Genomic DNA, 24,277 nt, shown 5'->3' on the forward strand with positions numbered 1-24,277 from the left:
GGCCCAGCCCTTCCTCTGTGCCAAGATCTCTATCGGCAGGGAATTGCACAGTAAGGGTGGAAACAATGCCATGCTGATAAACACTTCATTCTTGGCAATGGAAAAGAGCAATCGCTTTTTTAAATAACTTTGCTTAGATGGTGATATATATATAAATTTGTTCAGACTCCTTATAAACTCTAGACATAGAAAGAGGTCAAAGCCGGTACGTCCTGTGCAGCCATGCATGGAGAATATTACACAGCCCCTTAAGAACAGTTTGTACTAAAATACCCTGGAAGCCAACACAATCTGTCATCTCGGTTTTCCGTTAAGAGCACTTCCTGATGCCAGGGTGTAAGGCGCTGACTTCCCGTTCTGTCGTATGGATGCAGCCTGTTCTGACACAGAAGAGATGGTTGCTGGGTGATCTATCACATGATCTGCAGTATCGGCCAGCTGGTCGCTCAATTGATCACGGTCGATGATGTTGATGGTCTCTGAGTCCAGTTCCCGAAGGTTTTCTTCATAAAATCGATGTCTAAGGCGTTTCATTTGGGGAAGCTCCCAACATGTCTCCAGCACAACCAGGACACACACCAAGCCCAGCAGCAAGTAGACTGGAAGAGCAATTTTATTGGTCAGTAAATAAAAGGTGCAGATAAAATAACAGGGACTGCTTTGTTTGATGAATTTGTAACATTACTACTGTTACAGGAACACCTAGAATTTTTTATACCAACAAACAAAACTGAAAAAAAAGGTGTCACGGTGAAAGGAGCCGCTGCAACATGGAGCCGACGGAAAATTATAACCTGACTCTGAAGAACCCCTTGGCTTAACGAGATTAATAGCATGTTTCGCCTCAGTAATTATCTGTCAGGCCCTCAACGCAAACAGTTCCCTTTGTTCATTCTTGGACGCAGCAGGCAATCATTTTCAGCCTACAAGCTTTAAAACACATCCCCAAAATGAACACCCACAGCAAAGTCATTATGCACTTATTGCCTTCAGAGTTGATAACAGAACTAACGAGCTGATGCTGGATCTACATTTGCCAGATGCCCAAAAATACAACTGCCCATCCCTCCATATAAGTTATGGAGGGATGCAAACATACTATCCCACACTGGCAAGCAAAGTAAATATCACACCTGGTGAACACTGGCATGTTAGTATTGTCAGTGTGATTATGTTAGCATGCTGACATTAGCATTAAACCTCATGAAAATCTTTAAAATCCAATGCACATGATGAAGAAAATATGAAGCATTCACCTTTATGGATTTGATTAAGTCATTCTCTTTTAAAACTCATCAGAGTATTTTTGTTATAAGAAATGAAGGCTGTTCTTTAAAGAAAATTGCCAAAAAGCTAAAGGTTTATTAAAACACTACGTATTACTAACTAAAGCATCTGGCTCTTACAGTTATCATTTAGGGAGCTTCCTAACTCTAGAAACAGAAACTGTGATGTTCTTGTTTACTTGCTTAGTTGCGCACTCCACCCCCCTTTGTACTCCTGTTAAAGCCACTTTGCACTGTTGTATGAAGAAAGTAGTGCACACCTGTGTATAAGTTGTTCAGGTTCTCTACAATGTCCAAACAGAGAGTAATGGCTGGTGGGAATTGGGAGTGAAAGCACTGCTACCCCATGCTAAAAAGACCCGGATGAGATGGTTCAGGCATTTTCTTACAATGCCTACTAGGTGTTTGGAGATTTTCTGGGCAGGTCCCATTGGGAGAAGACCCTGGGATAGACTCAAAACACACTATATATCTCATCTGTAATTATGTGAAAACATAATTATATTTGAATTGCTTCTTTTTATTTTCTAATGATCCAATAACCTTGTAGCATGATAGATGGCATTTTACACATTGTGTCTTTGGAACAAAGGGTGTATTTATATAGATATTTTATTAAAAGTCAGGAATTTCTAGGTGTCGGTTTAGCTCAGAGGTTGAGCAGGAGACACGAAGGCCTTTACTGTGCGTCTTCTCTGTTTTCACTAAAAACTATCTTATAGGCAAGAGAAAGCCCAAAAAATATTCCAGATTTTGATATTTAATTGTTTCTTTTTACAACATAAATGATCTATTTCATGATATATTAGATTAAAAAAATGTGACTGCCTTTTTAAATTCTACTCACCTGTAATGGCCAGCCGGTAGAGGTGTGGGTGTGGATTTACGTCTTTACTGGGAGTTTCTCCTGGTACATAATCTCCAAGGCCAATAGTTGTCAGAGAGATGAAGCAGAAATACAGAGCCTCTAGGAAGTTCCAGTCTTCCTCGAGAGCGACAAAGATCCATGCAGGGATAATTACAAAGATAAGGGTCGTGATGAAGGCAAGGAAGGCAGCATGGATGACTCCCAGGTGTGCCTTAGACATAGCCCATCGTCGATGGAAGTAGGACAGTGGACGACGTGTGACCACGGACATGATCCATTGAACCGCAGCAGAGAGGAAGAAGAGGGTAACAGGGATGCCAAGGAGGGAGTAGAAGATACAGAAAGCCTTCCCCCCATCAGAGAGAGGAACAGTGTGGCCATAACCTGAAGACACAACAAAACATGCAGCACTATGTAAATTACAGAGTTACAGTAATAAAAGGAGGAATTCTCCTCCAGGATTCACCCGGGATTTGTGAAAACTAACTGTAGTTAGTGTCAAACAAGACTCGTCAAGTCTTAAAATGAAGCAGGCTATAGAAATAAAGAAATAATTTATTTATTTTTAACATTTTTTAGGATATCCTCTGTAAACTTTGCATGATTTCATGCTGCCTATTAGTTTCCTTTTGGTTAATATAAGCTACCACTTGTGCCATGTCGTATGTGATGCAACAACTACTCTGTTAAAATGCTAATATAGCCATTATAAACTTATATCTCAAAGGTCCTCCTAGACCTCCAGAAAACTGAAAAATAAATAAATTCATGCATTCATATAAACATAAAAGTCTCACCCTCAAGAAGTGTTGGCGACAAATGCTGAAGGTTTGCACAAAAACTTATCGTTTTTTTAATTTATCTTAAAAAAACAAATGAGTTGAGATAAGGATTTATTCTTCTAGAGACGCATTTACTGATATGTCTGATAAAAATACTACTTTCCTGAGTGTATTACTTATACAAAGGCCCTGAAAGGCAGGACAAATACTGCTTTCATGGATTATTTATAGAATCTGGACCAAAATTCATACAATACAATAACAATACATGTAATAGAGACACCTTGAAACACACACTATTTATAAAAGGACATTTAAGCTAGACCTTGATCAATAAAATTAGGCAGAGGGATTTTTCTCATCTTGGTTAATCTTGACTTAAATACACAAAACATTATTACATGATATATTGAATTTCTCCATCATTTAACACGGCTTGCTTACTGTTAGTTCACTTACCGTACATGTCCAAATGACCAAGGGAGCTATTTTTATGTCATTTCTCTTTGCTCACATTAAACTGAGGTAACAGAAAAGTATATCAGTAACAAAGTAACAAATTCATTACTGTCTTTAGTAAACATTTCCAGCATCTGTGCTTTATTTGATTATTCATTTTTACTTTTACGAGTACTTTCTTCTCGTTGCAGTTTTAAAACAGGTTTGTTACTTTAGGCTTAACACGTTTGAGGGAAGTTTTTGTTTCACTTCACTGCGTGCCTTAAAACATCAAATCGATTTGAGGATAAATGGAGGGAACGGTAAAACAGAAAAGATATTCCTATTTGTGTATCCATCACTAGAGCGAACAGAAAGGAAGTATCCTTTGTAAGTGGCAGGTCATTTCAAATGCAATGTTTCTGTAAGTTCAACAAAGATCAGTAAAAACACAAACTGCTTGTGTGCAGTTTGTCACACAGTGTCTGCTAGCAAAAGGTACGGCTGCTGTATTTCCCAGGGAGAGAAAAGAGTTTGAGATAACTTCACTGAGAGATGGAGAATGATGTAAGAAACACAGGACAGGAGAGGAAGGAGACAGGTTATATTTAAAGGTAAGGACTGCTCAGTGACATGCGATAAACTGGATAAACTGAAATTTAAAGCTAGTCTATTGTAATTCTACATACTTGTCTGAACTTGAAGGTTATTTAAAGTCCAATGTAGTTAATAATTCATTCCCTTAACTACTATATTTTTTCTCCTTTGGAAAGAAAAAAATGAACATCCTAAACATTTATTATTCAAACCACATTATTTTCCAATGTGTTAAAAGTGGCTACAGGGGATCTTTAACCATAGACTTATTAGTTACAGCGAGGAAACCTGTTTATATAGCGTGCCACAAATTTACATTTATTCAGCTAAATGGGCCACTCACATTTTCGACTCTCGAAGCAAAGGCTTTTAAAGTCTGAACACCTGTATCCGTTGGACTCACCTGTTGTGGTCAGCACGGTGCTGGTGAAGAACAGGGAGGACACAAAGTCCCAGCTACGCTGGGTGTCGTTACCCAGGATGGACACTCCATAGTTACTGGCCTCGAGAGCGCGGGCCAGGAGCTCCTCTAGGCGAGCGTCAGACACACAGGAGTTGTTCCTCAGGAAGTCCCGTAGATCCGCTTTGAGCTTCTGCCGGAGCGCGTCTTCGTACGGCAGCTCGATGGCGGAGAAGATCCCGGCGCCGACGATGAGGTAAAGGATGTAAGCGACAACCAGCAGGCCGAAATTCAACGCTGACTGGTGTCTGTCTATAAACCGACGGCACGCGCCTCTTGTGCACCCGCGTACCATCCCACTTGCTTAAAGTTTGTTTATTAAAAAAAAAAAAAAAAAGTACTCAGTTTAATTTAAATAAATAGAAATCCTGGAATCTTTTGGTAGAGACTTCTATGCTGTACTCGGTGGATGGACTCGTCTTCCTCATTCTTCATTCCTCAGTGGTAGGGCAGTGGTGACGTCACTTATTCACCTTACCAGGTGGAGTGCGTCTTTAACTGCACTTCCCTCTCAACCCGGTCGAACGGGTTTTCTGTTTTGAGTCAATGGAAATTAATTAATAAATCATGAGCAAGGTCAGCTTTCTTCGGTGACCCAGATTTACTGCGACCAAACATACATTTTGCATTATTAAAACAGCAGAACATCATTTTAAACCAAAAGACCATCTTTTATAGGGGTTAGGATACACCCTATACTTTCCAAGCCCATTTTCTTCTTTATTATTCTAAAAAAAAAAAAATTCAAACACTGTTTTTGAATAAACTTATGTGTTATCTAAACTTTGTGTGCTTCCATTTTCTTACACTTTTACTCCTCCATATCCCCGTGGACAGTTTTATCAGAGCGTTGAAAATCCTCGTTGTTTGTAATTAACACCTTTACCACTAGAAGACGCTAGAGACCATGTTTCTACAGTCGTGTGTGTGCGAGTGTGTGTGTGTGCATACTGTGAGCTACTGGCGTCATCAGAAAAGAAAAAAGGAACAGTTGATTAAAAAAAAACATTTTATTGATAAGTAACCGCCAGACATGTGCTCCACTTACTCCATCATCAATTTATCTTTGCATCTTTCCCTCTCATGTCTGGCATCTAGCAATAAATAATTATTTACAGCCATTAGGGAAGCACAAAATGAAAAGCAACAAGAAGTTACAGTCATTAGAGATGCTGTCAGAGCAGTAATATACAGTGAATGAGACAGCCTGAAATCAATACTGCTGCATACAAAGCTGACAGATAGAGGATGGTCATTAATTGATAGTCTTGGCTGGATTAACGCCTGAGTCTGGTGTATCCTCTCTCTCTCTCTGGTGGATATTTGTGGAATTCCCAAATTATCCCGAGACAATAATTCAGTTATCTAAGAATCAAAAAGAAAAATAGCCACTTTTAGGAACTGCTGTGTGGAGACATGATCTGAAGCAGTGATAGTAGGTAAGGTAAGTTCAACACAGAAAACATTGCACTTTTTGACAGTTGTACAGTTGCTGATATGACAATACATTTCAGATGGTTCCACTATAAAAAAAGTAGATAAATTAATTTAATAAAGTGTTTAAAGCACAAAAGGTACAATTATTTCGAAAAGTGTAAAAAAAAATGGCCACAGATTTGTGCTGCTGGACTCCGCCCCCCTTTTCTCTCCTATACTAATCTTGTGATCTTTAAGAGGTGCCTGATCGTCAGATAGGAAACTACTCTAGGTTTTACCTTAAAGGTGGTGTATTGTACCACCTTTAAGGTGTACAATACACCTTACAAGTTTTATACATCACCCACAGCAGCAGAGGGCAAAATTAACTGACTCAAAAGCTTGCTTAGTTACTAAAGAATGAGTGAGGAATGCTTCAGGAATGACCTTATAGCTAATGAAAAATTCATCAGTACCTACCTAATAACTCCTGGTCTAGGACTTTATAGTAAATAAAGAACAAGCTAGGATGTATTATATTAATAAGTTATTAAGTAATAATTACTTCATACACTCACTGCTTTGTTAGACACACCTGGTCAATTGCTTGCTAATGCAAATAGCTAATCAGCCAATTTCATGGCAGCAACTGAATGCATTCAGGCATGTAGATATGGTCACGAGGACACGCTGAAGTTCAAACCGAGCATCAGAATGGAGAAGAAAGGTGATTTACAGTTTTTGCCCGTTGCTTGAACACCATGAACCCATGCCTAGACTAAAGTAACACAAGTTGAAGCTTTTGTTACCATACCTCAAACACATGTACCCCTACCTTAAACAAAAGCGCTGCTTTGCACCCCAGTTCCAATTATGCAACACACCTACTCCTTTATGCAACACACATGGTCCTGCATGCTACACTCCATTTCATACATAAGACACTTCGCTCACAAAATGAAATTTCAGGGTGCCATTCGGAAAACACATGTATCCAAAATACAAAACACATCGGGTAATTGCAACCACTCAAATACACACCTGAAGGCACTTACTTGCAAAACCGAACACCAATTAGCCAACTACAAAAAGCCCTCAGCGTAGCCATTTCAAGAACTTTGCAAGCATGGATGGAGGGAGAGCAAGAGGAAGAGGAAGAGGTAGAGGAGGAGGAGGAGGAGGAGGAAGAGGAGGAGGAGGAGGCCGAAGAGGCCATGCACGGACCCATATTTCTGATGAAATAAGAGCAACTTTGGTGGACCATGTCATCAACCATGGCCTGACTATGAGGGAAGCTGGGCAGAGAGTCCACCCACATCTAAGCCGCTTCACAGTGGCATCTGTAATACGAACATTCCGACTAGAAAACAGGTATGTCTTCACCTCCATACCTTCTGCTCTACTCAGATGGTTTTATAGCACTGTTCTACAGTATATCACATTACCATATCAAGTGTACGGGGTGCTAATGCTCCTTTTGCAGCCAAAGTGGCTGATTCCTTATATTGAAGTACAGTGTTGTACAGTGGATGACACAGTACATACAGTAAAGTACTGTAAGAAAAATAAGCAAACCGATGACAATATGTGGTTGTATTTCTCCAGAATGACTCGAAGACCTTCTGGGGGAGGACGGCAATGCCTGTTCACACAACAGCAGGAACTTGCCGTTGTGGACCTAGTGAGGGCAGACAATGCCATCCGTCTCCACCAGCTACGACGGAAAATACTTGCAGACAGGCGAGTGTTCAGCAACATAGACCATGTGAGCATCACCACCATCAGACGCATCTTGGGTAAACACAGCATCACCATGAAGCAGCTCTACAGAGTCCCATTCGAGAGGAACAGTGACAGGGTCAAAGGACTTCGAGCTGAATATGTACGGGTACGTGTAACTGTCCCTTACATTTACAATAGAGTATTGGTGAAGTCCAGTAGCAGCTGAATATGTACCATATCAGTACCACATGGATCTATTCTGAGAGCTACACAGGTACCTGTGTGATGGGGTGAGGGTGCTGTATGTGTAGCACTGTAGTACAGTGATATGTTCCCCTTTTTTTTCAGAGAATCTTGGCCATGGATGGAGCTGCACAGCCTCATGAATACATTTTCATTGATGAAGCTGGATTCGACCTGAGCAAAACAAGACGACGGGGTCGTAATGTAATTGGCCAAAGGGCAATTGTGCACGTCCCAGGGCAGCGCGGGGGAAACATCACATTATGTGCCGCCATATGCCTTCGAGGGCTTCTGCACCATCATGCAATACTAGGTCCATACAATAGCCAACACATACTCACATTTCTAGATGCTCTCCATGATATAGTTGTACAGAACAGACCAGATCAGCCCAGGTTTGTGGTGATATGGGATAATGTCAGTTTCCATCGGGCTGCTCTGGTCCAGGCCTGGTTCTCCAACCACAATCAATTTGAAGTGGTATACTTGCCCCCTTACTCACCATTTTTGAACCCTATAGAGGAATTTTTTTCGGCTTGGAGATGGCGAGTATATGACCGCCAACTACATGCCCGCATGCCTCTTCTGCAGGCAATGGAACAGGCCTGCGGCGACATTCAGGTGACAGCAATCCATGGATGGTTTCGACATGCAAGAGGATATTTTCCCCGGTGCCTAGCGGGAGAGGACATTGCTTGCGATGTTGATGAGGTCCTGTGGCCAGACCCCAACAGACGGCGGGATCCATGAGCCCACTTATGCACAATTGTCATGGTTTTTTGTGTTTACAGTATAGTGTTTTTTCTATTGCAGTATTATTGTGTTGTTGTTGTTTTGTTTGTTTTTTTTGCTTTATCTGAATTCATGGTACTGCAATGTACAATATTGAGTAGGTCTATTTGCGTTTTTGGTTGTTTGAAAATGTGTCTCCTGTAAATGTGCCTTCTGAATAAACAATGGAAATCAAGGACTGCAGTGTTTTATATAAAGAAGAGTAGTGTGTTCCCCCTGATCTGTCAGTGTTTGCATATGATGCAAGTATGTGTCATTTTGTCAACAGAGTTACATTTTGACAAAGGAATGTCAGGTTTTGACAGCAGAGTTTAGGTTTTGGGAGTAGAGTTTCAATTTGGCACAGATGTGAATGGTATATTTCCCAGTGTTGTGTCATGTGTACTTGTGTGTACAGTTTTGGCACAGAGAGCGGAGTTTTGCAAAATGTGTTCAAGCAGTGGGCAAAAACTGTAAGCGCATTTGAATGTGGCATGGCTGTTAGTGCCAGATGGGCTAGTCTGAGTATTTCAGAAACGACTGATCTACTGGGATTTTCCACACAACCATCTGTAGGGTTTACAGAGAATGGTCCAAAAAAGGAGAAAATATCCAGTTAGCAGCAGTTCTCTTGGAGAAAAATGGCTTGTCGATGCCAGAGGTCACAGGAGAATGGCAGACTGCTCTGAGCTGATAAAAAGGCAACAGTAAATCAAATAACCACTCGTTAAAACCGAGGTATCTAGAGGAGCAACACATTGAACCTTGAAGCAGATGGGCTACGGCAGCAGAAGACCACACTTGGTGTCCCTCCTGTGGTAACTGAGGCTACAGTTTGCATGGGCTCACCGCAATTAAACAACGTAAGATGAAATGTGTCCCAATTTCTGCTCTGACACTTGGATGGTATAATAAGAATTTGGTGTGAACAACATGAGAACATGAATCCATCATGCCTTACAATTACAGTTCACGTTGTTGTTGGTGTGATGGCGTAGGCGATATTTTCTTGGCAAACTTCGGGCCTCTTAGTACCAACTGAGTATCATTTAATCATCACATCTGACCTGAGTATTGTTGCTGACCATGTCCATTCCTTTATGACCACAGTGTTTCCCGAACACGAGTTCACTGTACTTAAATGACCTCCACAGACACAGGGTCTCTATCCAATAGACCATGTTTGTGAAGTGATGGAACGGGAGATTCACGTTGTAGATGTACAGTGAATAAAACTGCAGCAACTGCGTCTCATGTTCATGTCAAAATCTCTTAGGAATGTTTCCAGCGCATTGTTGAATCTGTGGCATGAAGAATTAGGGCAATTCTGAAGAGAAAAGATGGTCCAAACCAGTACAAGCAAATTGTACCTAATGAACTGACCAGTTAGTGCAGTTATCTGTATATGTACTGCTGCAAAACCTCATACAAAGTAGTTACTTAGTAGTTACAGATTTTTTCAGCATGACTCCTCCATTGCCTGTAGTCCATAATTACTTAATAAATTTTAAAAAGAGCAGGGTCCTCAAAAAGTATCTCAGTATTCAACATTCAAACGCACTTATATGAATAACTTAATTCTTTGTAACATAATAAAGGCAAACACCATAAAAATGTAATGTAGAAACTACTAGAGGAACAACTTATTTACGTTTCTTACACTAAAATTTGCCTTCACCATGCCAGTCATATAATAATCTGTGCATAATCACAGGAGGCAGGGGGTAATTAATGGTAAGGTAAACCTGAAATAATGAGAAACCACTGAAGTATGCTTTGGTCCTTGATGCCACATAAAAAGAGCAACAAGTAATCAGTGTAAGTAATTACTGTATTGAGTTATGAGGACAGTGGCAAGTTGTTAAGGCAAGGATAATTATGAACTCACCGGTACCTAATGATTCACTAACACAGGATCTCCCAGTTGATTCTTTAGTAAATAATATTTTTCACATGGAATGCCAAGAGCTGGATTTATTAGGGAACTATCAATGAGCGTTTACTATCAGGCCATTGCTGATCCATTCCTCACTTGCACTTTACTAAAAAGGCACATTTTTGTTTCACTTAATATAAAGTGTTAGCAGGATGTCTTACCTCTACACTCATATCTGAGGTCTGAGAAGATAACATGTTCCTGAGAGAACACAAACAGTCCCAGTCTGCCTCCAGCCAGGGTGTGGTCATACACGGCCCCCGAGTCGGACAAAATGTCCCTGCCCTCGTACACCACCACCCTGCAAAGGAAGCACAGTATAGCCAACCCAGTGCAAATCAGCCGTAGTACAACACTACCATGTTCACATTAAATTTAAGTTAAAATCATAAGTAAAATGCAAGATAACCTGCAGAAAGTAACTAAAGGCATTTCAATTTCAAATAGTATCATCAAGGACATTTTTGAGGTATCTTTTCTATTCTTCTTCTTTTTCTGCTTGTCCTTCGCAAAGTTACTATAAATTCACACTTTACGTTTTTCTTGACGTTGCATACTTAACTTTTTTTTCACGGACATCACAGAGGACGTGATGTCAGTTGGAGATATATTCATAGCAGTTACAATGGAGCTTTGGAGCAAGTATCCAAAATATCAATACATGTCCGTCCTTCACAGTCAAAGAGCAGGAGCTTCTTTTCAGCCTCACATTCACTTAGTGTACAGTTGTACATTCATTCTCCAGTACAGTCATTCAGTAACAGGAATGCAGCACTGCCACAGCATGTATCAAAAAAGAGTATTTTTTCAAATCTGTCACATAACAGCTTTTTTCTCTGACTTCTGTTTTTTCCAGATTGGAAATCTCACTATGGCAATGCTGTTGTTTTCCCCATCTGCACATAAACAGCACAGAGCACAGAGAACTCGTAGCCTGGGGTTGTTTTTATTTTGTTGTTGTTGTTTTTTTTTTATCCAGGCTATTAGTGAGAAATACAACTAAACAGAAGTAGATGTGGCAGGTTGAGGAGAAGTGGGTTGGACTTGGAAAGTGAATTACACTGTTATCATAAAATAACTCTTAGAGATTGATGATGTCCTCGAGTGTAAGAACATTTCAGGCTGACACAAATGTGATTTCCACAGATTGAAGAAGTCATTCTGCAGATTGTTGTTGCACTAAAACCTACATGAACTGAACTGGGCCACAAAAATTTTATTTCAAAGAACATGCCCAGATTTTTCTATTTTTTACCTATAATAACATTAATTTTAATAGTTTGCCATACATGCAAATATACACAGGCATGTTCAGCGCTATCACAAATGTCTAAAATTCCTGCCTGCAAGTTGGATTTTGACTTAAAATTAAGAAGTTTCTTTGGAAATAATAGGCAATAATGTATTCCGTGGGTAGTAATTGGGTTAAAAAATACTGGTATGGTCCTATAAAAGCCAAGCCAATAATACCTGAATGTTCAGCTGTAAATGTTCAGTTGTTTCCACTAGAAAAGAGCTCGAGTTCTCCTGAGGAAACCTGCCAATCTAATTCTAAATGTTTGGTGGATTCCAAGATCATAATCCAGCTGTGACAGCTGTTTATGACAGCTCAACCCCAAAAATATAAATTAAATCCAGGTTCCAAATACAAAAAACCAGCCGAGCAACAAATGTTTCATCTCAGTATATCTGGGGTTTTTTTTAAACTTAGGTTATTGTGTAAGTGTATCTAATGAAAGCATGTAAAAAATTTGCCTTAATACTATGAAAAAACCCATTACAGGCAATCAAAAGTCATGCAGTCATGATAAAACTTGAAAACTTTGCCATGAGTCCTGTGACAAACTAAGTACACCCTTAATGCTTCCATAGGACTTAAGTAATGCGAAAGACTTTACCTCAACCTAGCTGTCAAGCACAGTAGTGGAGGTGTGATGATTTGTATATGTTTTGCGGCCACAAGACCTGGGCACCGCACAGCCACTGAGTTAGCCATGAGCTTCCCTGTATACCAAAGTATTCTAGAGTCAAACTTGACACCATCTATATGACACCTACAGCTTGGCTAGCAAATCTATAGGAGAATGGCTGAAAAAGAAAAGAATCAAGGTGATGCAATGGCCCAATAAAAGTCCAGACGTCAACCTGATTGATATGCTGTGGCGAGACCTTAAGAGAGCTGTGCATAAACAAATGCTCGGAGACGTCAATGAGCCGATTCACCACTGTAAAGAAGATCGGGCCATAATCCTCCACAAGGACGTGAGAGACTGATCACGTCAAACAGAAAATGATAACATCAAGTTATTGTTGCTAAAGAAGGAATGCAAAGAGTCCTGTGAAAAACGTTCTTTTTCACAAGACTGTCGGAGATAAGGACGCACTTTTTAATCATATTATTTTGCTCTAGCATATCTAAACCCTCATGACTTCCTGACTACAGGGGCTAGCCACAAGAAATTTTCAGGCCTGACATCTAAGCTCTGTTAAAAACAACAGCAAAATTCATTTTACACCCACTCCATGTGTCACAAGCTAAAGCCCAAATCTCATTTTTTGTCAGCATGATTTTCTCTGTAACCAACTTTGAGCATCAATCTCATGGGATATATCATAGTTTCAAAGCAACATTGGCCCAATTAAATGTTGATGATGTAGAGTAAGAGAAACATGTGTCAGAGAAAACTTCAAAAAGTGCATTTGGGATAAACTTTTAATACTTAAATCATCATGTGGGATAGGTTGCTGGTCAAAACAAGTTACGGGATAGCATATGAAAAGTCTCTTTTTCCTACATTTTGATACGAGGCTAATCTTCTAGCTGTATTTAATCATATTTTAAGTTGATTCTGAGTGGGTCAGGTGGGAGGATTCACTGATCTTTCATGGAAAAACCCAGAAGTATAACTACTTCACAGAGCAATATCTTCTGTCAGAAATGAATATATGCTGCATATTCTGGGGTCACTGCTTCTTTCAAGAATCAATAATCCATAATAAATCAAACCACAGTTGTGGTGACACTTTACATTATGGTTTGTACCTGATAAACCCAGTCTTGGGTCGGTGGATAAGGTGCATGCGGTAGGGTGTGTAGTCCTTCCAGGCAATTTTATTGGGGTCGTGCCACAAAGTTCTGACCTGAAACATATTCAGGCGCCACGGAGGACAATCATATTTACCAGAGTATCTAATGTTTACTGCGCCAAACAATTTAATATTCAGAAAGTGTTATCTTTTAAGATAAGATTTTCTTTGTATTTTTTATGATACTGAAAGCACAATAAAAAGGTGGCAGATTTATGAGTTTACTCATTCTAACCTGGTGTCTAGTGTTTCCTGTGTGCCACAGAGCATTGCGCAGATACTCCCCTGGTCCTGTGTTTGAGTTGACCAGTTTGATTGAGACTCCAGCAGTGCCGAAAGCTTTGGTTGGCTTTTTCTCCCAGTAGGCCTGAGACACCTGCGCTTACAGAAAAAAAATCAATGTGGTGGAGAGAAATGGTTACATGTTCTCTATTATGTATTTTAAGTTTATTGCTTGTGAGAATTAAGAGTCAGCGTTCAGCTCGCACCTGTTTCCACATGACAACGTAGAAGCGTTGACTGGACTGATAGGCAAACACAATCCCTGCGTAGTCGTCATCTCGGTTAGTATTTACATAAAATGTGACACTGAAGTCCACGGCGCTGAACTTGTCGTATCCTGTTCAGACACAGGAATATTATTCATGTTGACTAATCACTTTCATTATATGTCTTATATGTTTAGTGTTTTTTATGGTTAATCTCACCTAAAGCGATCCCGGGGTCAGAGTTGGCAATCTGCAGCAGCTCTGTACCCTGGCTGCGGATGACCCAGAGGGGGTCAGACTGCGTGGTGCCTTTAGGGTCCAACAAAACAACCTGAAACTTCCGGAAATCTGTAGACCCAATATCCTGGTTCAGGGGACAGGGATCCAACGCATCTGGAATACTGTCATTGTCAAAGTCATCAAAGCATGCGTCTCCACTGCCATCACCTGAAAGAATAAAGAAAAAAGAGAACAAGTGTAACTTGACTTTTCCTTATTATTTTTTGCCAAGATGGGGGAAAAGAACTGGACAAGATAACATGAAAATGTACTAAGAAAACCATGTATGATGGTGGATAGATCAACCTTTTAAGTATTATTAATTACACTACAGAGAGCCATTAAGTGTTTATGTTGATGTCCAAGATCAATATGACCTAAAGCAATGGAAACTGGACTGATAGTCACAAACTTTTATTTCATGACTGCAAAATCCATTAATCATAAATTGTACAAGTTATTTTCCCTGTGTGACAGCAAACTATTTGTTCATGTCTGTATTTTGATATTAGCTATGTAAAGCCTGACACACCTATGACTGGCTAGAATGGGAATCAGGTCTTATTTTATTTTTAAATGAAATCAAATTGCTCACTTTTTTTTATTGATTTGAAACATCCCTGTTTACTTTCTATTTTGCCTCCTTGGGTAGACTAGGATAGGATAGCTCAGCTGTAACAACACTGACCATCAGAGTCTACCTGGTCCCTGTTGGGTACCAGTCTGCAGTTGTCACGGTCATCAGGGATACCGTCATTGTCGTCGTCATGGTCACAAGCATCTCCCTTTCCATCTTTGTCGTGGTCAGCCTGATTGCTGTTGGCAATATAAGGGCAGTTGTCTAGAGTGTTTTGGTGGCCGTCCTCATCGATGTCCTCATTGTCGTCGCACATGTCTCCCACCAGGTCACTGTCAGAGTCAAGCTGCCAACACATGTGGATGTAGTGTATAATATGTTTTGGGTCACTACAAACAGCATTATTTATTTAGTGCAGGGAATACTTCTGTATTAGCCTGGGGGCTCGGATTAGATGAGAAATTAGCTAAAATATATAAATAAATAAAAAAGAGGTCACAATTAAATGAAATTAAATCTTACGGTTTCTCTTAAGGTCCTACCTCAGCATTTCAATCAAGTTGAGTTTTGGGACTATAGCACTACCTAGATACTTTCTTTTTCTGTTGTAGATTTACTGCTGTGCTTGGGATCATTATACTGTTGCATGGCCCAGTTCCAGCCAGGCTTTAACTGTTGGAGAGATAGGCTTACATTTGATAGAATACTTTGTTATGTTATGCATATTTGTTCATGGTTGACTCAATAAAGTGACCAGACCCTATGATTTGGGCAAAACAAGCCCAAATCATCATCATCCATCCAACCAAAAGCTGGAAATGATAAGCTAAAAATATGGCGACCAGTTACAAGCGTTAGCTAATTGTATGAATTATCAGTTAAAATTATTAATTAAACATAATAAGTAAATATTTCTCTAAAATCAAAAGTTGGAAATAATTAACTAAAACATGTCTCACAGTTGGAACTGCTAGCTCAAAGCATCAATAAACAAAATAGCTTTCTAAACATTAGCTAACCTGTGGCAGCAGCATTTAATGAAGAGTTTTTAAATATAATAGTGACTAAAAGTAGTTGATTAATGGGTGACGGAGTTTTCTTACTGTAACTAATGAATTGTAAGCAACATATAATCACAAAGAGTTTAAAATAAACTGGAGGCAGTCCGAATCTAACTTTAAAATGAGCTCAAATGCACTTATTTAAATATAAAAGGTATGTTCATAAACAGATTAGTAGATTCATCTGACAGGGTTTTGGGGGTAAGTCAGAAGAAAAAAATGTTTGAAAACTTGATTTTTTCAAGAACCTGGTCTGGGTTATGTAGAAGTGGACAGTTGTCACACTGGTCTCCGACACCATCCAGGTCTGTGTCCCTCTGGTCGGTGTTGTAGACTAGAGGACAGTTGTCCCGGTCATTCAGAACCTCTGAAAGAATAGACAGAAACACACACACATACACAGCCTTTAGACTGATTTTTTAAAAAAAAAATTTTTTTGTGAACATAACCAGACAAATAATATACATCAAGGCTATGTTTCGGTAAATTCAATTTCATCTATATTTTCAAGTTCATATCTACTTTTTTTGAGTTATTATATTGCCAGCACTGTCACTTTATTACCACCAATTGATCCTGATTCCAAGCAGACTAGCTGCACATTCAAGGCCTGGTACAATGAGTTGTTCTTACCGTCTCCATCTATGTCGATGCTGCAGGCGTCTCCCTCTCCATTGTTATCAGTGTCTGTCTGCATAGGGTTGCTTTCAAATGGACAGTTGTCGCAGCTGTCCCCAACCCCGTCCCTGTCAGAATCAAACTGCCGAGGGTTGTACATCAGCGGGCAATTGTCCTGTGTCAAAAAAACACACATTCACATGGATGTTTGCATACGGCAAGACACGCCTGTTTTCAATCATGGCGACTTTAAAGTGGTTTTGTCTCACCCTTTCATCTGTGATGCCATCATTGTCATCGTCAGGGTCACAGGCATCGCCCTGTCCGTCCGCATCCAGGTCTTCCTGTCCAGAGTTTGGCAGCATGGGGCAATTATCCTGCAGCCAGTCACAACAAAGATTAATGGTATCCAACCAGAATGCAGCTCGGGTATCTCTCAACAAGTCTGAATGATTTTAGCTCACGCTGAAGTAGATATCTTACCTTTTCACAGTGATAGGTGGCATTCTGCTTGCAGGGTAATCTATTATTGGGCCAGCCATCCAGATCAGAGTCCTCACCACACAGGGAGCCATCGCCAGCAAACCCCACCGCACACACACACTTGTACAAGACCTCAGACGCCAGGCCAAGGTATATACACTCAGCATACTTGTGGCAAGTGTGTGTGTTGTCTTTGCAAGGGTTATACGGTTCACACACCTACAAACAGAGCAGCTCTTTGAGAATACAAAAGTCTCTACGGTTAATGACTGCAGGTCAAAGCAAAGAGAAAAACACCTGCCTGCCTGGTTTTCAGGGCTTCATCCAGACCGAGGCCATACGGTTGAGTGCCTTTATGGCGCGGCGGACAGGGCAGGCAGTAGAATCCAGGGTCTGTGTTTATGCACAGTGTAACACACACTCCCTCCACTTCACACTGAAGAGATGGAGGTTGAGAGATTATCCATGTTCAGCATATCAAACATGAACTGTACAAAGGTGTTACGCGTGTTGAAAGAAAATCTCTTTGTCAGGATCAGACTACAGAATATTTCAATGGTTACTAAGTCAGAGAAGTTAAAAATGAGTCCACTGACTTCTGGAAATGTCATTAGCGCTTCAGATAAGTATCGGAAAAATTAAAGTTTTGACAAAACGATTCCATCAGGCAAAAAGTTAATGACTGATGAAAGTTCTTAATCTCTGGAGGAATATGAATATCTGTACCAAAATTCTTGGTAGTTCATCTAGCTGTCTTGTCACTTAAATCAAAACCATAAATGTGGTATTAGAGGAAAAATCTGGGTCACCAATGTTATTCGGATGCATCATCTGGGAGCCATAAGGTCTAAAAAATTCCCAATAATTAATTCCATAGTTATAGAGACACTTTAACATATGCAACCAACTGACAGGCAGGCATTATCATCACTGGAAACGGCCCTGCTGACCTTGTCAAGTTGGGCCACAATTCACTGCAAGGAAATAAAGATAACTCCCTGAAAATCAATGAAATGCAGCATTATGCTAAGGAATTTTGAGGAGGACCTTTCCTACGCCATGCATCAGCGAAGTTAGGCCATTGTTGCGCTCATATTGTGTAGTGTGATCCTGTGTCTAATCTCATTACCTCATTCTCATCTTCACAATGAGTGCCGTTACCACTGAAACCCAACGGGCAGCGTCCACATTCCCATGATCCATCGCGATGCGTTGTGCATTTAACCCCAGGAAAACAAGGATTAGAAAGCAAGCACATATCTGAAATGCATAAAAAATTTACACATAAAAGTCTTTTACACTTAGTCACAAAGCAAATTGTTCAAGTGTGGGTCAATTGCACCATAATGATTCTGAAGGAATTCATATTCGAATCATTTCTCTTTTCTATCCTAAGCCTCTGTAATTGAATAAAGCAGAGCAAACAGTGAAGGATATTATTTCTTAATCCTCAATTGTTTGAAAACATGTTCTCTCCAATAAAATGGGATTAAGGTTCTCTATGTATGTGAGGCTTAGCCTGCATGTAGAATAACATTAGTTGGTACAGCTGCACAAGGTTAAGGTTTACCTAAAGGACATGGTTGTTTGTTACATCCTTCATAGTCCACAGCATCTCCAGCACAAGGCTTCCCGCCGTTCTGAGGGGCGGGGTTCACACACTCTCGCTGGCGACTCATGAGGCCCCCGTTACATGTCTCTGAACAGACTGACCATTCAGTCCAGGCCGTCCAGCCTCCAGCAACTACACCGAAATGCATCATTTACCTTTGAGCCACTTTTAATGCGTATGAGTGCTTTCAAATGTGCAGCTGTGCGCTCCTACTTACTCGGGCAGAGCGTGTTGTTGCAAGGTTGTGTCTCCATGGCGCTACCTGTGCACCCCTTGCCCCCCTTCTGTGGTGGAGGATTGTTGCACAGACGGACCCGTGTAATGTTTCCTTCTCCACATGTGGTTGTGCACGCAGACCAAGGAGACCAAAGGCCCCAGTTCCCGTCAGCACGCACTAGACAAATAAAGACAAAAGAAAGTCAGACCACCGCTACAGCTCAGCAGCGTACAGAGAACAAAACATGTTTCCAATTACGATTAGAATCTCTACGATCTCCATTTGTCTGAGGTTTCATATTTTCGCCGTCTGGGAATTGCCAGTTCACTGTTTTGAATAGGACTTGGCTCAGTCAGTCAGTCACTAAAAGAGCATTAAGCTGAAACAGGTGACAGATCTGATGTGCAGAGTGATGCCTTACCCTTGCGGTCACACTTCATCATCATGCAGCTGCGGGTTTGGACTGACGGGCCAGAGCAGGACGGCATGATGCCATTGCAGGATCGACCCCTTTGCTGCCCTCCACGTCCACAGGTGGCGGAGCAGTGGGTCCACTCAGACCATGGGGACCAGCCGTCTTCATCATCTTTATTACATACAGACAACAGACGTGTTGTTGTTGTTGTTGTTGTTGTGTTTTTATTATATTTATTAATCTTGGCATCCATGTAAAGACAAAATCCCAGCTGCAGAAAAATGATACTCACTAAGACAGACAGGACAGCAACTTCCATCGACAAAAGACGGATTGATGCAGGACACAGGAGCACATGACACCTGTTGACAAACCACCTTTCCATCCTGGCAAGACAGTCCAGTGTTGATACATTTAGATTTTCTAACAATATCACATTATTGAATCCAGATGTTTTGCTGAATGCCAGTTCTTGCAAGGAATGGTATGTTTTCATGAGTCATAACAAGTCAGGCTAAACCTTCATCCCATCCTCAACAAAAATAATGGTTCTTATAAAAAGAAACAGACGTAGGGATGAGGATGAAGCATGCATAAAATATAGAACTTCTGGTAATAAATGAAACCACATTGCATACAAGTGAAACTTCCCCAATTGGTAAACATCGTTTAAAGGAACAGTTGGACATTTTTAAAATGCTGCATATTTGCTTTTTATTAAGTATTAGAGTGAAGCGAAGCAATAATAAGTTGCAGCAGTCAAGTCGTCAACCAAAGTCCTTGTGTATAAAAACATTGGTAAGCTACCTTGAAGATTAATTTAATGCTAAAGGTTGTCACTTATAATTTTCCATTTTACTTTGCTGGTGTAGATGATGATATTAATATCTGCTCTCTATCTCTTATATATCCTTAATTCAGTTAAATGCTTGCATGGTATTTCCCCAGGAAATTCTGCCAGTGTGTTATTGTAGTTAATAGATTTGTTCAGCACAAACCTGGCAAGTACAGGAGGTGCAGCTGTCAACCTCCCAGTCCTCCCCCTGCTCGTACACTCGTCCATCCTGCACGCACCATGCCTCACTGTCTCTGTCAAGATCATTGTCACTGCTGTCACCATCACCACCTCTGCGGCTGCTTCTGATGCTGCTGCTGATGCCACTGCCGTTGCCATTACCATTGCCACTGCCGCTGCTGTTGCCACTGCCATTGCTGCGGTCACGGCCGTGGCTGTTGCTGCTGCTGTTGCCGTTCCCGTTGCTGTTGCCATATCCTCTGCCACTGCCGTTGCTGTGGCCACGGCCGTGGCTGCTGCTGCTGCTGCCGTTGCCGTTCCCATTGTCATTGCCCCTGCCATTGCCGTTGCTGTGGCCATGGCCGTGGCTGCTGCTGCTGCTGCTGTTGCCGTTCCCATTGCCTCTCCCATGGCCTTTCCCTTTGCCACTGCTGGTACCACTGCCATGTCTGTTACTGAGTTCATCCAAAGATATCCGTATCTCTTCATTTTCTTTGGACTGAAAATACTAAAATTAGCTAAATACATTTTTCAAATAAGAAAGTATTATTGTGTATTTATATTGAATGAGACCAGCCAAACTACTGTGGGCCATATCTGTGGGGAGATTTCCTCTTGGTTTTTTTTTTTTTTTCCCCCAGAGGCATTTGCCACAGACCACAGTACTTCCTGACAGAAAATCCTTTATTTGTGCCATTTGCACTGGAAAAAGAATTACTCTCAGAATTTAAATTCAGTCAACTTTTCTGTGATGACACAGAATAAAAAGTGTATTACAACCTTGGTAAACACATAGTTATTGAAAATGGACTATTACTGGTTTAAATAATCTAAAAATAATCTAAAAAAAAGATTTAAAAATGTTCATGTTTAAAGTTACTTTTACCTTAAAAATGACACAACATTTTAACCTGTTTGCTAAAAAATATTTAAATTCTTGCTCATGCTGCTATAAAATAATGTACCATCAGGCAATAAGAAACACAATTTTAACAAATACCATGATAAATGTGCATGCTTTTATGCATCTTACTACTCTATCCAAGTCTTCGAGCAGGTTGTTGGTCACAACACGTAGGCCATGGATCTCAGTGAGCAAGCCAAACAGGTCCTCACACGGATGAAGACAGATTTGCGATGACAAGTTGCTGACCTTTGCGCCATCCACACCTGTGGAGGAGGCACGAGTATGTGTGGGCTTTTCAAGATTTAGATATGATTCTGCTTTAATGATAAAGAAACAGGCGGAGCAACTGTACTGATGCATATGTGTGGTACCTGCACACACTCCTGCTGCATAGAGGAATATCAAAAGCTGAAGGAGACCCCTCAGATAACCCATTCCTGCTTACACATAAATAACACATGCAGTCACCTTGAAATATAGAAAGTAACCTCCTATATAGAATCCAAGCAGATCTCAGGCATAGGAAATAAAAGAAAAAGAAGGACAAAAAGAGAGAAATAACCATGCATACCTGCGTTCTCCTTGCTCCTCTGCCTTTCCTGACTAGAAATCACAGCCAGTAGGCTCGTCCCTGCTGCAGCTCCGCAGGGGCTGTAGTGGAATGTCTCCTTTTCCTCTTCCTTGATTGCTTCCCTCCTTTATTATCTTCTCACCTTGGTATCCAGAGTGAAGATCACCAGCACAGTTCACTCAGTAATTTGTCACTGAATCATCCAAAGAAAAGAAAAAAGGGATGGGTTTGGTAAGAGAGTAATCTGAGTAAGAAACATGCAGACAGCTTTGTTAGTTCGGGAGAAATCTCAAACAGTGTTATTTGTTTGAGAGTGTGTGTGTCTGTGTATGTGTGTGTATGTGTGGCAGGAGCAGGGGCCATATTTTACCCGTGTGTCTGGCGATGAACTAGGCTGCATATCTCCCAGCGAGGAACCCAGCTGGATGGAAGGAACTGTGTCTGTGTGTGTGTTGACGTCTCGATGCAGGTTTCCCAGACACATCATTTACACTCTTCACTCTCCAAAATGAGACTTGCATGCACGAATGCACACACTCACACACCGAAACAGGCACACAGGCACAAACACACACTGTTACTGGCTGCACAAATTTTCCAATATTTTAGCAGCGAGAAAACTGGCATTACCATAAATCCTTTGCAAAAATTAGAGGCTCGATGCGTGTGTGTTTGCATGTGTGTGCTTTTGGAAGCGCTGTGTGCAGAAGATTGTGAGCTACGAGAAAACTGATGGAATACAAAAACATCTACTTCGGCTGGGATCTCTCTCTGTTTGGTCTTCTCCCTGCTGAGTCAAAAAGGCATCATCATCCCGAATCACATTTTCCATCTGTACACTCCACTTGTGGACTAATGAATCTCACAGATGTGTGTGCACACATGCATGCGCCTGTGCCCATACAAACACACTCACACAAAATCCCAACAAATTTTCTATTTCCAGATACCTAGAAACATCACAGCGGAGAACAAATAAGAACAGAGACCATGTTTCTTCCTGGAAGTGGTTCAGTGACGGAGACAGTGAAAGCAGGTGCTGTCACTGCTCTGGGAGTCAGAAAAAGCCCAAAAGTAATAAGATCTGAGGGGATAGAAAAAGGTAGAGTTGGGTGAGATTACTTGGCAGAGTCTAGCGTGACACGCTTGGAGTGATATGCTGTGTGGAAGGCACACTCTGTTCTGGGATCTGTCTCAAAGTCCTGACTCTGTTAGTCTTACACTGTGTTTATGGGGAGAAAATAGTTTTAAAGAGGGCATCCACTATGGTCTCAAAAAAACTGATTGAAGGCTACAGGGGCTATCGCCAGAAGGTAGTACTGAAAGCAACAAGAAGACCTTTAATAAGATTGAGGCAGGATGAGAAACAGGGCACTTTATGCAATCAGGCAGCTTAACAAAAGCGAGGTGGTGTTGCAGCAATTGCCCCATTTCTCCAACAGTAACTAGACCAGAGAACTGAAAGGGCTTCTGCATTATAGTCTAAGTCCTTGCTGTGAGCAGAAACTTCAGTGCCAGGCAAGCCAGACAATGACCTGCAATTGCCGCCCCACTCTAAGCATAGTGGTCAGAGAATTACATGGGCTTAAAGGAAAAGGATTTACATGGACGAGTGCACAGTGAATCAAGAATGGAAAAGGTTGGGGATAAAGGTGTCATAAGACAGAAAAGGTAGGCATGAATGATATGATGAGACTTGTAAAAGACTGTCCTTTATTTATATATGATCTAAGCTCATTTCTGCTTAGTTAAATAAGTGTGTAGCATGCAGATAGATAGGTGCTGATTCATCTGACAGAGTGCAACCCTTTGTTTATCTCAGTAACAATCACTGCGAGGTCAGTAGCTCTACAGGTCAGTAAAACAGGACAGCATTAATCCATTTATCAGATATTCTGCAGATTAGCCTGCAACGCGCACGCTTCTGGGATCTGTAGTCCAGAGTGACGATTTTCTGAATGAATCCGAGTCATTTACACAGTGCATGAAGGTCTTCATATATCAAAGGCCTCTGTTATTAGACTCGGTGGTGCTGAAATCAAAGCTTGACCTCAGAGTAATGCGCAATTTCTATCAACCGGTAGCACCTCATTTCTCTCAAACCCCTGCCGTGCGTCACGCTCAGCGCACGTACCCTACTGCTCCCCCACCCATGTGCCCAAGGCGACCGGGCAACCATGAGGTGTGAAGTGAGAGTTGACAAAGCGCCCGGCACTGCAAGCCTGAGCGAAACCGGCCCCCTCTGCGCTCAGGGCTTAGCCCGGCTCAATTAGCGTGACATACTTTCCTCTGTGATCGCCTGCCTTCCGCCCGGCTTCTGGACACAGCGGATTATGCCCACTAACTTTGGCTGCGCACTTCCCAGGAGGCACAACAAAAAGGTTTTCTTTACCATTTTACACACAGTTTCAACAGAAAAGTGACTTGT

At 41.1% G+C, this 24,277-nt stretch overlaps 2 protein-coding genes across 2 annotated transcripts; both read right to left on the bottom strand.

The window, feature by feature from the left end:
• Positions 1–294: 294 nt before the first annotated feature.
• Positions 295–4,726, bottom strand: LOC146626884 (potassium channel subfamily K member 1-like). Its single transcript, XM_085360888.1, has 3 exons — positions 4,375–4,726; positions 2,134–2,538; positions 295–599 (listed from the first exon to the last, which is right to left on the bottom strand). The coding sequence occupies exons 1-3, from the start codon at positions 4,724–4,726 to the stop codon at positions 295–297; spliced, it is 1,062 nt and encodes a 353-aa protein (XP_085217014.1).
• Positions 4,727–10,663: 5,937 nt separating this feature from the next.
• Positions 10,664–21,883, bottom strand: LOC146626885 (thrombospondin-2-like). The gene is made up of 20 exons (XM_085360891.1): positions 21,850–21,883; positions 21,650–21,715; positions 21,405–21,541; positions 20,355–20,870; positions 19,649–19,742; positions 19,363–19,527; positions 18,942–19,118; positions 18,683–18,856; positions 18,242–18,372; positions 17,414–17,548; positions 17,113–17,331; positions 16,899–17,006; positions 16,645–16,804; positions 16,260–16,378; positions 15,062–15,296; positions 14,314–14,541; positions 14,095–14,225; positions 13,842–13,982; positions 13,563–13,660; positions 10,664–10,820 (listed from the first exon to the last, which is right to left on the bottom strand). Exons 2-20 carry the CDS (start codon positions 21,711–21,713, stop codon positions 10,664–10,666), a joined length of 3,189 nt encoding a protein of 1,062 aa, XP_085217017.1. The 5' UTR covers positions 21,714–21,715; positions 21,850–21,883.
• Positions 21,884–24,277: the final 2,394 nt, after the last annotated feature.

The sequence above is a fragment of the Diplotaxodon limnothrissa genome, linkage group LG8, assembly GCF_057381915.1.
Source record: "Diplotaxodon limnothrissa isolate DT_005_m linkage group LG8, D_limnothrissa_male_GT1.1, whole genome shotgun sequence".
In the NCBI taxonomy this organism is placed as follows: Eukaryota; Metazoa; Chordata; class Actinopteri; order Cichliformes; family Cichlidae; genus Diplotaxodon; species Diplotaxodon limnothrissa.